At 34.7% G+C, this 19,271-nt stretch overlaps 1 protein-coding gene and 1 long non-coding RNA gene across 6 annotated transcripts; both read right to left on the reverse strand.

Moving 5' to 3' along the window:
• Window positions 1–9,336: 9,336 nt before the first annotated feature.
• On the reverse strand, window positions 9,337–12,448 carry LOC139854117 (uncharacterized). The gene is made up of 7 exons (XM_071843441.1): window positions 12,318–12,448; window positions 11,932–12,015; window positions 11,022–11,514; window positions 10,479–10,529; window positions 9,644–9,712; window positions 9,454–9,512; window positions 9,337–9,394 (listed from the first exon to the last, which is right to left on the reverse strand). Exons 1-7 carry the CDS (start codon window positions 12,446–12,448, stop codon window positions 9,337–9,339), a joined length of 945 nt encoding a protein of 314 aa, XP_071699542.1.
• Window positions 12,449–13,502: 1,054 nt separating this feature from the next.
• On the reverse strand, window positions 13,503–16,935 carry LOC139886212 (uncharacterized). Of its 5 annotated transcripts, XR_011772324.1 has the most exons (7): window positions 16,775–16,935; window positions 16,535–16,598; window positions 16,101–16,270; window positions 15,775–16,012; window positions 15,457–15,579; window positions 14,176–14,306; window positions 13,503–14,102 (listed from the first exon to the last, which is right to left on the reverse strand). It is a non-coding gene; the product is annotated as an uncharacterized lncRNA (long non-coding RNA). The 5 variants fall into 5 exon arrangements; XR_011772325.1 differs by having other exon boundaries at window positions 15,457–16,012; window positions 16,574–16,598; XR_011772322.1 differs by lacking the exon at window positions 15,457–15,579.
• Between the last annotated feature and the right edge of the window lie 2,336 nt (window positions 16,936–19,271).

Consider the following 19,271-nt stretch of genomic DNA (forward strand, 5'->3'; position numbering starts at 1 on the left):
ATAAAGGATATGTAATTTTGTTTTCATGTAAATAAGTCATGAATGATTACTCATATTTTTTGTAATTTTATGAGATATTTCATGCTAGTTGCCAAATGATGGTTCCCACATGTGTTAGGTGACTCACATGGGCTGCTAAGAGCTGATCATTGGAGTGTATATACCAATAGTACATACATCTAAAAGCTGTGTATTGTACGAGTACGAATACGGGTGCATACGGGTAGAATTGTTGATGAAACTGAACGAGGATGTAATTGTAAGCATTTTTGTTAAGTAGAAGTATTTTGATAAGTGTATTGAAGTCTTTCAAAAGTGTATAAATACATATTAAAACACTACATGTATATACATTTTAACTGAGTCGTTAAGTCATCGTTAGTCGTTACATGTAAGTGTTGTTTTGAAACCTTTAGGTTAACGATCTTGTTAAATGTTGTTAACCCAATGTTTATAATATCAAATGAGATTTTAAATTATTATATTATCATGATATTATCATGTATGAATATCTCTTAATATGATATATATACATTAAATGTCTTTACAACGATAATCGTTACATATATGTCTCGTTTAAAAATCATTAAGTTAGTAGTCTTGTTTTTACATATGTAGTTCATTGTTAATATACTTTATGATATGTTTTCTTATCATAGTATCATGTTAACTATATATATATATCCATTTATATGTCATCATATAGTTTTTACAAGTTTTAACGTTCGTGAATCACCGATCAACTTGGGTGGTCAATTGTCTATATGAAACATATTTCAATTAATCAAGTCTTAACAAGTTTGATTGCTTAACATGTTGGAAACATTTAATCATGTAAATATCAATCTCAATTAATATATATAAACATGGAAAAGTTCGGGTCACTACAAACTCCCCCCATACTGGAAAATGGTATGCTTTAGTACTTTGAGTTATTAATACAGAAGAATTTCTGTTTTGGGGATATTCTATATGCATTTTGTTAATGTCGGTTACCAGGTGTTCACCATATGAATGATTTTTATGCACTTGCGAGTGTGATGTTAATTATGAGAAATGAAAATCTTGTGGTCTATAAAAATGATGGAAATGAATATTGATGATAAACTAATGAACTCACCAACCTTTTGGTTGACACTTTAAAGCATGTTTATTCTCAGGTTTGAAAGAAATCTTCCGCTGTGCATTTGCTCATTATAAAGATATTACTTGGAGTCATTTATGGCATATTTCAAAAGAGGTTGCATTCGAGTCGTTGAGTTCAATAAGGATTATTATTAAGTAAATGACAGATTAGGTCATTTATAGTTTGAATATTATAAGATGGTATGCATACCTGTTAACTTTCGATGTAATGAAAGTCTGTCTTTTAAAATGAATGCAATGTTTGTAAAATGTATCATATAGAGGTTAAATACCTCGCAATGTAACCATATGTTATTGTATTCGTCCTTATGGATTAGGATGGGTCGTCTCATCACATGAACTCTCAACCTCGTAGTTGAAAGCGCCTCATGATACTAGTAGGTCAATAGCACTTTGGTCTTTATTTTTTCAAAACCACAAACACACACTCAACCAGACAACATGTGCAAACATTTTATAGCATATGCGTGAAAAAACAAACTTTAGGTTTGTACATATGATTTTGAACAAATGTTAGGGACCAACAATATTTTTGTAGAATAAAAATAGGAAAAATAAATATTATACATATATACAATTGAGCAAATATGGTTACTATTCCTCAATAGTAAATTTTTATCCTTTTGTGGTTTTTTTTTAATCTCAAACTATTTTCGTCTTTGTTCCAACAACTCTAACCGCCATACTTCCGGCAATGCAGCTTTTAGAACCTATGCACATAGCTTTTACACCTAAAAAACCTCATAAACCCACCCCAAACTTTGAACGCAAATACTTTCATTTTTCTAGCGAAATAAAGAGACACCACCTGCACAAATTAACTCGCAGCATATTAGATGGGTAGATTTTCAAGTAAGAGAGGAATAGAGAAGGGAGCACGTGATGACTTTTTTTAATACTAGCTACATAGGTATCGCCCTTGCTCCAATTAATGACTTAGAGTCATTAATAATATATTTATTTAATGTGTAACACAAATTATATTACAATTACAATTATAAATTACATCAAAATTGGGCCATTCTTTTCTAACTTGAATTTTCAAACCTTATTAAATCATTCTTCTAATTTATACTGAGTAATTTTTATTACGTGTATAAAAATTTATTTACGTGTTATATAGTAATTATTTTTAACAATTAATTCGATATATCTCAAAAGAAAATATTATACACATAATTTTGACATCTCAGGATAATTAATTTGTTACAATCCATATAGTAATATATGACAATATGTTTCTTTACAATAATATGTTTCTTTGCAATTGTATCGGATGTTTAATATGTTAAAACGAATTATTGTCTTATAGGTTACGTTAACTGCTTTGCTTTAATATATTCTTATTAGAATATATAATTGGATGCTACAAAAAAGTTTTACATAAATGAGGGGTGGCCGCCGCAACGCGCGGCTGACCACCCTGCTTGTTAGTAACAGTTTATTTAAATTGGAAAATATATATAGGGTATTTAGAGAATTGGAACAAAGGACCTCATGTCTTCATGTTACAGGTTATGTAGATTTTGTGGAGTCAATGAAAGATAATCACCCCATTTGTTTCCGTGGTGTTCGTGTTCGAATCACAAACACCATGGCCATATTGACTTCTGAAATGACTCATTGTTTGACCGACTTTGACTTTCAGTCCTATCAAAGTGGCATAACTTGGATACTAGTTTGAAACGGATAGTTGGTGAAAATGATAAGGTGAATGTGAGGTTGGGCTTAGGGTTATCTGTTGGAGTTGTTGGATAAGGCAGTATGCACGCTAAGTGTTTGATTAAATGCTCAAGAGAGTGTTGAAGTGTGGTTGAATCATAAGGAAGGATTAGTTGCTTTGAAATTGGCTAAAGAGGTAATTATGGTTCAACAAGGGTTTAGGTCCAATGCTGCTAAACATCTGAATAAGACTGGAGGGTTTTCCAGAAGCTTGGCTAATTCAGCTACTGACTGGCCTCTTTTGTTGTTGGAGTTGTTGTCTGGATCTGCTCAAGCTGATTACTTTCAGGGGTACAATATAATTATGACAAGTTTAATTACTAATTACATATTTAAACTCTAATTGATGCCACTATGTATATGATATCAAGATATCAATGATTTAATTTAATTACCTCTATACAAAAGTGGGTTTGATATTTTCAATAAACCTTTTCAAGAAAAGCTTCATTTGAACAAGTATTGTCTTTTTCAAGTTTTCAGCGATTTTTTCTTTTAGAAAACGCCCCCATTTGTTACTACTAAACAACCTGTAGTTTTTTAGTACACATGCTGATGATTATTTGTTTTCTATCTCTTTGTTTATTGCTTATGGAGCAGCCAAAGTTGATAATAAACAATATTGATGCCCTGAAACATGCTGTGTTGGTGGATGATTCACCGGTCTCTGCATCTATGTATCATGACAGTTTGATATGGAGATTGATAGCTTTAGGTGCAAATGAGATGTGTTTGCATCTTATTCTCGTAATTTATGACTGGTTAGATTCAATATCAGAACACATAATCAGCTACATGTTGTGCATAGCCTTTATATTTTGATAAATAAGTAATTCACGCCTTTGTATAGTAGAGTATCATCGGGCCGATGGATCGCATCATTTAGTTTCGTGTAATATGTTACAAGATAGTTGCATTCTCTATAGGCTCTTCGACTTGTTGAAGTATGCATATGTTACACACCATGCTTCATATCTTTTCTCTAAATATTTTGCAGCTATTATTCATACGCAGCTTATATGGATTTTGGATTTCCCGACATTTTCATTATTGCGAGGTAACCTTGAGTGTTTCCATCTATGCCTTTGGGTTTTTGATTTCTCATTTTTTATATTGTAAAATGTAAAATGGAAGCATATGAAAAGTATAATTGATGGTTCGTTAGTTATCTATATGTTTCTCCCTCATTCAGAGTATCGATTCTCCCGAGAGGCCACAAATGCCGCGAGCAAACATACCTGATCGGAGATCCATGGATCACAGACTGTATCTCCCCATGGCCTTTCGCCTCTGAAAGCGCTCGTGGCTCCACTCCACGTTCCGCACTCAGTATTTCTTCAAATGGGTACATTTTGCAGATATTATTTGTTTGATTGGCATGAATAATTAAGTGCTAGCACATATTTTGATTATAGGAGCTTGCTCCCAACAGTCTTTAAGTATATTGTATGAATTGTTGTATATTGCAGACATTTGGATGGACCCCGCCACAAGCAAAAGTACATATGGTTCCAGATTATTTTAGCGGTCAGAAGTGAAATCATATATATCTCTTTGACTATTTCCTTGTGCTGTTATACTGGCTGCCCCGTTTGGCTTGTGAATTTTTTTTGGATAGAATGGAATGTGTCAAAGGAACTGGAATTGATAATTTCATGGAATATGAAAAAATGTGTTCTATTTGACATGGAATAGAATTGAATTTCATTTTATAAATAATTAAAAGGTTATAAAAAGAATTACATTTCTAAATTTTGTGTTCATTTTCAGACTCACTTTAAAAAAAAAAAAAAAAAAAAAATTAGATTCGCGATTTGAGAACGCGTGTCGAAAACACGTGTTTTCTGATAGGCTGCAAAACGCGATCCGAAAAACCGTGTTTTCCGACGCGCTGTGAAAAAGAGCGTTTTCGGCGCGTTGCAGATTGCACGTTTTCGGACGCGCTGCGAGATCACGTGTTTTGTATGCGTTGTTAAAATGCATTTTTCAGGACGCCCTACGAAAACGCGCGTTTTCGCAAGGGATCCGGAAATCCACGTTTTTGGATGCCGTACGAAAACGCGCGTTTCAGCAAGGGATCCAGAAACGCGCGCTTTCGGACGCAGTGCGAGAACACGCGTTTCCGGACGCGCTGCGAAAACGTGTGTTTCCGGACGCCCTGCGGGAACGTGTGTTTCCGGACGCCCTGCGAAAACGCGTGTTTCCGGGCGCGCTGTGCAAACGCGCGTTTTCGGACGCCCAGCGCAAACGCGCATTTTCGGACGAGCTGCGGGAACGCACGATTCCGGACGACCTGTGAAAACGAGCGATTCTGGACGCCCTATTAAAACGCGCGATTCCGGACGCCCTGCGAAAACGCGCGATTCCGGACGCCCTGCGAAAACGCGAGTTTCCGGACGCCCTGCGAAAACGCGCGTTTTCGGACGCCCTGCGAAAACGCGCGATTCCCGACGCCCTGCGAAAAGCGCGATTTCGGACGCCCTGTGAAAACGCGCGTTTCCGGGCGCCCTGCGAAACCGCGCGTTTCCGGGCGCCCTGCGAAACCGCACGTTTCCGGGCGCCCTGCGAAACGCGCGTTTCCGGACCCCTGCGAAACTCGCGTTTCTGGGAGCGATGCGAAAACGCGCGTTTCCGAGCGCGATGCGAAAACGCGCGTTTCTGGGCGCGCCGCGCAAACGCGCGTTTCCGGACTCCCTGTTAAAACGCGCATTTCCGGACTCCCTGCGAAAACGCCCGTTTCCGGACGCCCTGCTAAAACGCGCGTTTTCGGGCGCCCTGCGAAAACGCGCGTTTCCGGGCGCCCTGCGAAAACGCGCGTTTCCGGACGCCCTGTGATAAAGCGCGTTTCCGAATCCTTTTGAAAACGCGCGTATCCGAACCCTGCGAAAAAAGCCTGCTTCCGGAGCCCTGCAAAAACGCGCGTTTCCGGATCCCTGCGAAAACGCGCGTATCCGGACCCAGCGAAAAAAGCCTGCTTCCGGACCCCTGCAAAAACGCGCTGAAAAAACGCGCGTCGAAACACGAGTTGAAATGTACTTAAAAAATCTAAACTTAAACATTCGAGGATTTTTGATAATTTCATAGATTAAATGTTGGAAGGAATTCAATTCCATCAACATCTCGAATGAATGAACATTCCATAGATGAAGGAATTAAAAGATTCCAAGGAGTTTAATTCCTTCTAAAATATGTGAGTCAAACGGGACTGTCTATGGAATTTAATTTCAATTCCATCAAATTTCTTTGGGATTTCACGAGCGCCTAATAGTTGTTTTTCGTTTCTTTGTAGTGGGATTTGACTATTGAGGTCCTTGGTCCCATTGCCCGACATCTTTTTGAGATATATGCACTTAAACAGAGCAATTATTACCAAGCGTAAGTATTGTAACTATATGCAAATTCTGCATAAACATTTGAACACACTTTTTTATATACATATGTATATGTAATATGTATTTCTCTATGCAGGCTCATGGATGATAAAGAAAGTACATTCGAGGATGTCATAGATGCCTATCTGGCATATTTGCAAGTAAGAGTCAAACCTTATTTGATATATTAGAAACCATGTACAAATTGTTAATGATCATCCATTCATCAAGTTAGGAATTTTAAAGTTGTGTTTGTCGGATCTGTTCTGATCTTACTTTATAGGTAACCGTTGTGAATCCTGCCATGGATAGAGCACTTTTACTCTTGCAAAAGTTTGCATATGATGCTCAAAAGGGAAAAATTCCAAAAGATAAACTAAGATTTGGGGCTCCATGGAGGCATCCGCCAAAGAAGGATGACCAGTTACAACATTCAGAATGGGCTAAGCTTCAACTTATGGATTTTATTCAATGTTTAGTTAATGCAGAGTTTCGGGGTAATTTATCTTCTTTTCCTTAACAATTTTGTGTCTTTCCTGTAACTTTTATGTGGTTTTGAAGACCACAGATATAGACAGACTAATATTGATTTTTATTGTGTAAAGTATGATTACTAATTACAATAAAAATGTGACTTGTCTCAAATAAAGTGACTCCTCGTATGCATTGAAACTACTTTTGCCTCATTTCCTTTAAAGCCAAATTTGATGATTATACCCTTTTAACTTGATTGTGGAAAACTTTACTTGGGTCGACATTGCCATGTGTACTGTTTACCTCTTAAAGAGATGTTAAAAGTAGGAACTCTATCTTAACTTGTATGCTCTCGCCATGGTTATGGAAACCATATAGAGATGGTTCGGTTTAAATGTGTATCTGCATTCTGGTTAGCTGTGATTTTGGATCCATTTCCCTCAGTTATTAAGAGAAAGTCTTGATATGTGAGTTTATTTTTCTGTTTGTGTTATCATCCAATATTATCTGTATATACTAATTCGTTGCACAAATCAAGTGCAGATTAACTACTTTGCTGATTGTAGTCTTTAGATCTTTGACGATCCTTCTGTAAATGCAATGATTGAGGTAACTTGTTATTCTTTGCAAAGTTGTCCTATCATTTATAACTTGTTATAAAGACATATGTTAACTTAACGCCAACCTGTTAACTCCCAAATTTTAGGTTTTTTTATCTCTTTCTTTCAACTCTCCAACTCTCTCTCTTTCTTCGTTATTTTCTTTCTTCCATCGTTTCCTATTTTCTTTCTTTCTCTCAAGTCTCGACATCCGGCAAAATAAACTCAATACACAAAGTTGTTATAGTTCATGCGATCCTGATCTGAATCCGAACTCCAAATCCAATCCCAATCCCAACCAATATCAATCCCAATCCGAAAAGAAATTTACTACCAGAATACTCTTTCCGATGTTGTCATTGTAACGGACGTGAATTTGCGGATCGAACTTAAAGCAAGACGGACAACAAAAGTGTTTACAATTGCCAAATCATGACCTGAAAATCCATGCAATGGCTACATGTTTTTGGAATGTTTACTATTTCAGCCACTTAATTTGTTGTAGTACGGTACTTTTTCTTTTTTAAAAAGCCAAGAAAGTTGTAGTACGATACTAAGTACTTGTGTTTTAGGGTTTACGGAGTACTATTTTTAATTTTTTTTCATATTTAGTTGTTGTTTGTTCCAGGTGTTGTACGAGCGGTAAACCAATTCCAAAATGGAAATATGTAAAAAGAAACGTTTTATTCAAAAAGACGTCGTAAACAAAAGGTTAGACATATTCAATAATGGGTCAAGACAGATTTGGTTGCCCCTTGCCAGTCAATTCGATTCATAATTCCGGGCCAGATCAACTTGGCAAGACCCGAAAATGAGTTATCATCCATTTATTTTCAAATGACGTGTTACGCACTTACGTATTACGTATGGTTATAGTTGTTGTATGATTACAATAATACTCTAAATTTTTAATATATCGTTTAAAAGGTTATAAGTATATAAAATATATGCCGCATTTTACACAATTCTCCATTTTGTGAATCATGTCTATTGTCCTTACATTGGATATTACCGGATGGAGGGTTACCTATCTTATTATCATAGGAAAAAAATCAAAACGCACGGACTAAGTCAACCTCGATAAGCTCCTCGTGCGACACTTAGTGTCTACTAGTCAACCTTACTCAAATCATCAACGATTCAAGTAACCAATAGACAACATATGGAAATAAATGAATATACTTATATTGATTGTTAGAACTTTACAAGAAGGAATACAAGAACTTTTAAAATTTGTTATGTCAAATGAATTCACCCATATTTATATTACTCTTAGTGCATAATGGATGACTATGATTAAATTATATGAATGGATATGATTAAAATACTAGTATTTTCAAGAATGTATATAGTTTTACGGATACCAGTAGAGTTTTTACACTTTCCAAAGATGAACCATAGTCTAGAAAGCTTCCATGAAACTTTTAGATCTTCTTTGATTTTGTGTTAGTATCTCATAATCGAGCTATAAGCTTAATAAGTTGAAACCACAAACTTACTGCGTTGTGACATCAGTTAACAATTAAAAAATTATAGTAACAACCCTATTTATAAAAATTATAACAGGGTATTATATTGAGAAAAGAAGATTATAATTTTAACCGTTTTCTAGTAGAATAAATGTACGAACCAAACCAATAAATAAATTTGTTAAATATAATCTATAACAATTAGTTAATTTGCACACACATAACCATTTATTACGAACTAACTTGTCGAAGATAGTTAAACAATTATAATTAGTTAAATACTAATAAAACTTAAATAAAATACAATATCTTTAAGAAAAAATTTATCTTTTTTGTTAGAAGTTAAACGCGTTTACGCTTTTTAAAGGTAAAAGCAATTGTAGTAAATAAAATATCTGTAACACAAGCCATCTTTTTTTAACACAACAGAAGACTTAATATTTAAATCAAAACATTAATTATATTACTACATAAATCCATGTAATTAAGTTTAAGGTTTACACAATGGTGTTACGTTATTACAAAACAACTGTTATAAAAGTACACATCAGAGTTTCACTTGTCAAACACGTTGTCAGCACCTGCACCCGACCCTAACGAGCAGTACCTAAACCTGCAAGGGTGAAAATGTGGGGGATTAGCACTAGGCTAAGTGAATGAAATCTATCTAACAGAACATGCTTAAGCATCACAAATGCAAATAACAATACCACTAATATGCTACCAACCAACTAGCATACAAATAAAGACAATAAGAGGATCGATGGGTTGTACGGACACACGACCCTAGCTGATCGCGATAGAGTATACCGGTAGTCCATCCTGTTGAATTAGTACACAGACAACAGGATATGAACCTAACCTCCCTTCGCTCGCTTAACCTCATAGGGACTACAACGTCCCTAGGCACGGTTGAAAGTCCCCAGCCTCCCTAGGCATGATTGGTGTCAAACACAGTGTGCACATAAGATCACATAAGCATGCAATATCCAACTAGCATGACAACCATTATCTAAGCATGACAATAATATCACAATAAAGCATGGTAATAGAGCAAACCATAGTAGCATGACATGCTACTTAAACTCTATTCGGAGATAGACCAACTCACCGATTACCGGATACAACTCAGTTATCTAAATCCTCAGCTTCTTCATTGTTCTTATCGCCCAAGAACAATAATAAACCAAGTTAGTATAGTGCTCAAATTAAAATTAGACACACGAGCAGCATAATGGCTGAAAACCAACACTTAGCATAAATTTCCCCAATTTCACATTGTCGGTAGTCTGTCCTAGATAGTCAGTCGACTGTCTCTAGTCTGACGGTCGAATGTACAGTGCGATGGTCGATTGTCTCTACAAACACAAACGGTCAACTATCATAGTCTGACTGTCAACTGACACACTCCGACGGTCGACTGTCGTGACAGTCGGTCGACAGTGTTCTTCAGGTGCAGTAGTAGTAGCTAACTCACGGATTTTAAGCCAAAATCACCACGTCTCGATCCTGGACTCATTTTTGACCTCAAAATCAAAACGTATTCTTTACAAATCACTTAGGAACATACACCCACAAGTTTTGAACCAAAAAAATAAAAGATTTGAACAAATTGACACCAAAACCCACTTTTTGACAAAACCTAACATAAACCCGAATTTAACACAAATTTGAACATGAAATCACACGAATCTTACCTTGTTAGAATCACAATGACACAAGGAACGATTTCTAACACAAATCAAGGACTACATCAAGATCAAAGAGATTTAGGGTTTCAAAAAGGGTGAGAGTCAGGTGTGTGGGAGTGTTTAGTGATGTTTTTGGAAGAAATGAGAAATAAGCAGTTGATCACCACACAAAATAGGTTAAAACCGCATATCCCACATCACACGGGTATTTACTAGTTATCCGAAATCTTCATACTTCGTTAGGCGACTCTAATGGAGTCCAAATCAAACAAGGAAACCTATTATGTGACCCTTGTCACAAACTGGTCTTAACTAAATAATCAGATAACACTAAATAAAAGCACTTATAACCACAAATATAAACCTAAGGGAAAAATAGTCATCTTACATCTAGCCCAGGTTTCAGTCATTTACAAATCCACCCCCTTAAAAATATTCCATCCTCGGAAATTGGTATTCGTCAAACATATAAGGGTAACGAGTCTTCATCAACTCTTCTGTTTCCCACGTAAGGTTAGATCCGAAACTGTGTTTCCACTCAATAAGTACCATTGAAATCTGTTTCTTTCTCAACTTGGTTACTTTACTGGCAACTATGCAGATCGGTACCTTAACCGATTTCTTATTCAAGTCAACCTTCAAATCCACTAACAGTACGATTTGAGTCTCATCGTCGACTTTACACTTAAGCAGATAGCACAAGTTGAAAGTATTATGAATACCGGCTAATTCTGGCGGAAGATCCAAAATCACTGTTTGATCATTCAAAATCTCACTGATCAGAAATGGCCCAATAAATCTCGAAGCTAATTTATCACGTTTACCGAATCTGATAACCCCTTTCCACATCGAAACTTTCAGATATACACGATCACCCACACTAAAAGTTACTGGACGTCTACGCGGTTTAGCATACATTTGATGTCTGTCTCTAGCGCCTTTCAACTTTTCTCGCGTAATAGCAATTTTTTCGACTGTCATTTGAACAATTTCGGGACCTGCAAACTGTTTCTCTCCAGTATCTAACCAACAAGTTGGAAAACTGCAATGATGACCGTACAACATGTCGAAGCATTGCTTCAATGGTACCGCGGTTACACTTGTGTACTCGCAGGGCTAGAGGTCTCGGGTTCGAGCCTCGTCACCCGCTCTAGGAATTAAAATATATTCCTTGAAGGTGGCCCAAAGGGAAGGTTTTACCGACCCGCTCCGGGACTAAGATCCGGCCCGCCTGCCCCTCGGGATGGTTAAAGGGTCGGATCCTCAGAGTGTGGTTCGGGTTTCCTGCCCGAAAGCGCGTGTGTGTGTGCAAATGATGACTAGGCTTCGGTCCAGACTGATGCAAGCTTGCCTTTCAAAAAAAAAAAAAACATCTCATAAGGCGGCATCCCTATACTCGAGTGATATGAGTTGTTATACACAAATTCAACCAACGGTAGATGTGAATCCCACGACCAACCGTATTCTAGCACACAATCCCTTAACATATCTTCCAAAGTCTGTATAGTTCTCTCGCTCTGACCATTTGTTTGAGGATGCTAAGCTGTACTCAAATTAACACGTGTACCCAGATTATGTTGTAGACCGTTTCAGAAATTTGACACAAATCTAGAATCTCTGTCTGGCACAATCGATATAGGCACACCATGACGACTGACTATTTCATTCACAGACAACTCGGCGAATTCACTTAATGACGATGTCTCACGAGTAGCTAAAAAATGAGCACTCTTGGTCAATCGGTCAACTATCACCCAGATCATGTCGTGCATTTTTTGGGTTCGGGGTAGTTTGGTCACAAAATCTATCGTGATATGTTCCCGTTTCCACTCAGGAATTTCTAACTGGTGTAACGACCCATACGGTTTCTGGTGTTCTGCTTTCACTTGCGCACAAACATAACACTCTTCAACAAAACGAGCGATATCTGTTTTCATAGTTGACCACCAATACACCGATTTCAAATCATGATACATTTTATTACTGTCTGGATGTACTGTTAATCATGATACATTTTAGTTACATGATCTCTCCAAAAAAATTGTCTACCAATTTTTATATGTTCCTAAAATACAACATCTAACCGAGGCTGTTATAAATAGTGTCAAGAAATCATGACTTTACACAAACTATTCTTTCACAGTGTTCTTTAAGTTATAATTTTACTCATAATTAATGCAGTCTCTTGAGGAATCCTTTCTTCAACAAAGAGAGATCATGACATAACTTGATAAAAAGAAGAAAAAGAAGCGTATTTTCCGTTTCTAAACATGAAAGCCAACAATTGATTAGCAGTTGTTAATGTAAGTGAGATTCTTGTAACAAGCGATGATGTTGATTGTTTTAGCTCATCATCCAACTGTGAAGGTTTGTTTAATTGTTTTGCCAAGATTATAAACTTCGTGTATAAGTATTTATTTATATATTTGTTTAGAACGACAGTTTTAACATCACTCAGAGGAGACTTAACAATATTCGCGATGCCCAATCACATGTTAGAAGGAAACTCCTCACACACCATCGTGCAATGCGTACCAGGTGTGCTTTTGAGTTAAACCGAGTGGCTTATAACATGCACCTAGTCACCACAACAGAACGCTGGAGAAACCTCCCCCCTCCCGGATTTGAACCTGCATCGATTTTTTCACGGATACAAACAACATGAGGTTTTTTTACCACTCAGCTACTGGTAGTATACGGTTTTTAATTTTGTATACATGTGTAGTTACCAAAAATGTTTTAGATCATTTGTATGTGATTTAGAGTTTTTGAGATTGTTTGTATGTGAATGGGCGTATAACATCTAAGATGGATTGCAACGTGTCTTGTGAGGTGTTGTTGGCTCAATTTTTTTCGGGCGTTGTAAATTGCATAACATACGCTTCAACTGACATATTGTTCACGTGGCGTCTCGTGATTAGCTAGACCCTTTGACAGATTTGAATTTTTTAACTGCTGGATCGATTAAAATAAAAAATATATATTATTATATTTTTATAAAATTAAACAACACATTTTAAAAAAAAATTCTTCTATAAAATAAAAATTATTACCCCATATTTCAACATTTTATTTTAACTAGTTTTCTGATCCGCGCGTTGCTGCGGATTTTGAGAATTTTTTGTTAGGTATTTGGTTAATACGTTTTTACATATTCTTACTACAAACATTACATTGTTCTTAGTGCGTACTACATAGTTCATAAGGTCGTCTAATGCATACATACATTACGCTGCTTAAAAGACTGCATACTGTACACTTGCATTGTTCAAAAGGAAAGTTGGCATAGTTCAAAAGGGAAGCATGTGGTTACCCTTGTTCTTTAGTCATTCTTTTTTTGAAAATCTGTTGTGTGTCGACTTCCGTAAGTGGTGGAGCCTCTGTGTGTGGTGGTGTAACTGATGGGTCAGTTTGAAAGACGTCTCTACCATATATCCGTTAATTGATTGATAGTGGACCGGAAGATGCAGGTTGTTCCTTCCAGGGCTTCGATTGGTTGTGGGAGTTCGTTTTTGTTGTCGTAACCAATTTCAAGATTCATCTTTTGGAAACTGATTCCTATTGGTTTTTCAGCTTTCTTGTAGAAGAAGGCGTGCCATGTTGTCTATTAATATCGCTCTGAATCAGTAGCTGCGAATGAAATGTTGGTCAATATTGTTAAATAAATGTTTTTGGTAACTGTATGTTCATATTCGTTAGCTACCTGAAGTCACGATTGTCTGGAGTTCCATGGTCATGACACATGAGTTGGTATGCATTGCCACCTAGTTTTCGGTTGCAACTCACATAGAGTAATCGTCTGTTGCCCTCTGTGTACTCTATTTTTTGCCCCCACTAATCACAAATAAGCAAAAAATGTGCCTCACTATGCAAGAGTTAAAATACCAAATTGCCCAATTAGCACAGTTGCAAAATTTAGCTTTTATTTATTTATAGATAAAAATATAAAATGTCATATCTATACAGAGAATAATGAGCTAGGCGCTAAAACAACCCAAAATAACAAACAGAAAAATCAACAGTTCAATTACTAAATTTTATTAATAATAAGCTACCGCCAATTACTACCATTTAAATCACAATTCATATAAATTTGAAGTGTTAACTATTTAATACTCGTATAACACAAAACAACAACAATAAAAGACAACAGGTAGAGCAGCAAAATTTGCAACAAATGAGCAACCGTTGTAGCACACCATTAAAATTGCAATTTGCTATTTGCTATACATATAAAATTGGAAAGTAAATGACTTAGTAAACTGATGCTAAATATAGAAGTACCTTAGGATCTGTTGGAGCAGTAGAAGTGCCAAGTAACCATTTTTGAGAACACTGAGTATTTTCAGTAACATGGGATATCAAAAAGGATGAAGTATGGTAACTATAAATACCTTATTTGTATTAGATACGTTATTATAGATCTTGAGAGAAGTTTTTACCATTTAATTTTATTATTCATATTCACCAGCAAATAGGTAGCATATAAAATTTTGATAATAATAACACTTAAAAAGGTAAGAAAGGGCAAGCCTGCAAAGACAATGTTGAAAGACAATACCATACAATAATAAAGCATACAACACAATAGGAGTATACAAAAACAGCATGACCACAACATGATAAAATAGTAGCACATAAATATGTAATAATGAAAGCATAATAGACGGTCAGAAAGGGCGTGTTTGCACGACAGGACTATACAATGAACCATACAAAACAACACAATAGCAATATACAGAGACATGACCCCAGCATAATTAAATTATTCTATGACTAATAATTGCACAACATAAAAAACAAACCATTACACAATAAAGCATATAAAACAACACAATAGCATTCAAGAAAGGGAGCAAATATGGAACCGAACGACAAATGAAACAGTAACAAAAACATACTACCCAAGTTATACAATAAACACGGTTGTGATTAGCAACTGCATTTATAGCTAAAGTAAGCGGTTGTAATTATAAATGTGCACCTTCGAGATTAACTCGGGTAGAGGACTCATGTAACGAATAGTGACCCTCATCTATGCTAGAAGCCAATGAATGTACATAATTTGTAAATGAGGCAGTCAAATCCACACCCATGTCGGCAAATACTGCCCAAAAATAATGTTAGGAAAAAAAAACACTAAATGACATTGTTTGAGCTAGCCAAAACCCGAAGTAAAAAGTTCCCATTCTTAGATGCCCAATGATCAAATGTTGTAATTCCACAATGGTGGATGGACTATGTTTTCCAGTAGAAATGAATAAAAAGGAGAAACAATAATCAAACAAAAAAAGTAACTTACTTGAACATGATATTTATGATTTTTAAGTTCCTTCAAAGTTCAAATTCTCAAATCTATAATCAACTCTTTAGCATCATCATCATCTGGACAACACCACAAAACGGAAAAACCCACAAATCAAAACACTTATAATTAAATTGGGTAAACGAAACCGGATGTTATATAAAACGCATGGTGCCCCTTTGCAAGTTTTTTCACCATCTTTTTATCCATATATTGAAGTCCAGTTTTTTTGAGCCTGCAATTACAGTAGATAATAATTATATTTAATTCAATTCAAATGATATAATCAAAAAACATGAGAAACTCAAAATCTAATTAATTACCTCCTCAACATGTTGGGCATCATCAAGCATGCAAACCTTTAATTTAGGTCTAGGAATCTAGTTTTTCAAACCAATTTGTAGTTCAATAGTTTCAGTGAAGTTATTTTTTTTTCTTTGGCACTAGAAGTAATTTGAGTAATTGCCTCTCTAAGGGCTCACTTTGAAGCTTACTGTAAGATCAAATTAACCCTAAATCAAACACATAACATTTATACAAAATAAAATACACCTACAACTGGATAATAATACCATCAGTATCTCATATAATTGATGTCCAATTTGATTCATATCTGCTAAATTTTCAATTTTACAAAATGCATTTGTATTCCTAAATAATACGGAGTAATTCATTAAACTAACAGCTGTGAATGATTCTATATGAGTTTCTCCAACAACAATTTTAGTTATAAGATATATTAACAAAAAAAGTAAACCTTAATATAAAATCGACAAACATACCTCATTTTCCGAACCTTTTGCTTTCTTTAAATTTTAATTCTGCTAAGAAACAAATACACAATATAAATATTGGATCAAAAAATTTAAGCAATCAACAAACTGAATTAATAAATTCTAAATTGATAAAACAACAATGAACGTGTAATTGCAATATATATAAATTAGAAATATGTAAGATAGATATTAAATGCCTTAAAAATTAAAGAAGATCATACCGTAAGAACCCTGAAATTATCGTGCACAGAAACACACTTTTCAGCCATATCTCCAACCGATTTTAAGAAATTAAGGAGCCGCTAGCTTAAATCAAAAATCCTACACTTCCTCAACTATCCTTCCATTTTTTTACTGCAAAAAAACCTTAGAGTATAAAATATCAATCTGAAACAAAAAATAAAAACAAAAAACATGAATACGTTTTGGGGGTTTAACGGATAATGCTAAAAACGAACATATATTTCATAGCATTATTCCTCAAGAAAGACAAGCTTTTAGTTGCAATTATTTTATTTACAAGTGATATTCGTTTAAATATTAAAAGGTAAAGACAAAAGACAGATTCGACGAATTGAAGACGCAAACGACCAAAAAGCTCAAAAGTACAAAATACAATCAAAGAGGTTCCAATTATTGATAAGAAACGTCTCGAAATTACAAGAGTACAAGATTCAAAACGCAAAGTACAAGATATTAAATTGTACGCAAGGACGTTCGAAAATCCGGAACCGGGACCAGAGTCAACTCTCAACGCTCGACGCAACGGACTAAAAATTACAAGTCAACTATGCACATGAATATAATATAATATATAAATAATTCTTAAAAATTATATATATATTATATTAATATTTAAAATCGTCGGCAAACAAAGAGCCAAGGATGAATGAGCTGTAAAAACGAACTCCGCGACTTGCGGAGTTCGAAGGCCAAATATACCGCGAGTCGCGGAGGTTACCTGGACGAAAATTCCTATAAAAGCAAACGAATTCTGATCATTTTCATAATCCATAATCTATCTCTCTCTCAATATATACGTAAATATATATATAATTTATATTTTAATTTTAATTTTAATTTTAAATCCTAATAATAAGGGTATGTTAGCAAATGTTGTAAGGGTGTAAGTCGAAATTCTGTCCGTGTAACGCTACGCTATTTTTAATCATTGTAAGTTATGTTCAACCTTTTTAATTTAATGTCTCGTAGCTAAGTTATTATTATGCTTATTTAATCCGAATTAATCATGATGTTGGGCTAATTACTAAAATTGGATAATTGGGCTTTGTACCATAATTGGGGTTTGGACAAAAGAACGACACTTGTGGAAATTAGACTATGGGCTATTAATGGGCTTTATAATTTTTTAACTAAATGATAGTTTGTTAATGTAATATAAAGATTTACAATTGGGCGTCCCTATAAATTACCATATACACTCGATCGGACATGATGGGCGGGGTATTTATATGTACGAATAATCGTTCATTTAACCGGACACGGGAATGGATTAATAGCCACTAGAATAATTAAAACAGGGGTGAAATTATGTACAAGGACACTTGGTATAATTGATAACAAAATATTAAAACCTTGGGTTACACTCAGTCGACATCCTGGTGTAATTATTAAACAAAATATTAAAATCTTGTTACAGTTTAAGTCCCCAATTAGTTGGAATATTTAACTTCGGGTATAAGGATAATTTGACGAGGACACTCGCACTTTATATTTATGACTGATGGACTGTTATGGACAAAAACCAGACGGATATATTAAATAATCCAGGACAAAGGACAATTAACCCATGGGCATAAAACTAAAATCAACACGTCAAACATCATGGTTACGGAAGTTTAAATAAGCATAATTCTTTTATTTCATATTTAATTTCCTTTATTTTATATTTAATTGCACTTCTAATTATCGCATTTTTATTGTTATTGTATTTAATTGCACTTTTAATTATCGTACTTTTTAATTATCGCAAGTTTATTTTATCGCACTTTTATTATTCGCAATTTCATTATCGTTATTTACTTTACGCTTTAAATTAAGTCTTGTATTTATTTATTATTTTACATTTGGTTTTAACTGCGACTCAAGTTTTAAAATCGACAAACCGGTCATTAAACGGTAAAAACCCCCTTTATAACAATAATATTACTTATATATATATATATATATATATATATATATATATATATATATATATATATATATTTTGTATTTTTATAAAAGTAAACTAATATAGCGTTAAGTTTTGTTTAAAGATTTTCCCTGTGGAACGAACCGGACTTACTAAAAACTACACTACTGTACGATTAGGTACACTGCCTATAAGTGTTGTAGCAAGGTTTAAGTATATCCATTCTCTAAATAAATAAATATCTTGTGTAAAATTGTATCGTATTTAATAGTATTTCCTGCTAAAAATTAATAGTATTTTATACCCCTTAGCTTTAACTATCAAGTATTTTTGGCGCCGCTGCCGGGGAACAATCTAGCTTAAAAGTCGGAAGCGCAACGCTACATAAAAAAAAAGATTTTTATTTTTAGTTTACTTTTATTAAAATTCATTTTTGTAAAAATACGTTTTTAATTATTCAAAAATATAAAAAGAAAAACAAAAATTTATATATTTTTAAGATTTTATTAAATATTTAAGTTTTATAAAGTTTCTTTATTTTTATTTTAGTTTTTAAATATAAGTTT

The sequence above is a fragment of the Rutidosis leptorrhynchoides genome, chromosome 1 (genome assembly GCF_046630445.1).
Source record: "Rutidosis leptorrhynchoides isolate AG116_Rl617_1_P2 chromosome 1, CSIRO_AGI_Rlap_v1, whole genome shotgun sequence".
NCBI lineage: Eukaryota > Viridiplantae > Streptophyta > Magnoliopsida > Asterales > Asteraceae > Rutidosis > Rutidosis leptorrhynchoides.

Coding starts and splice junctions, on each gene's coding strand:
- LOC139854117 (XM_071843441.1), bottom strand. CDS start 12,448: ATGTATCATGATTTGAAATCGGTGTATTGGTGGTCAACTATGAAAACA. Junction 12,016..12,317: donor CCGTATGGGTCGTTACACCA/GTTAGAAATTCC, acceptor ATTTGAGTACAG/CTTAGCATCCTCAAACAAAT. Junction 11,515..11,931: donor GGATTGTGTGCTAGAATACG/GTTGGTCGTGGG, acceptor TCATCATTGCAG/TTTTCCAACTTGTTGGTTAG.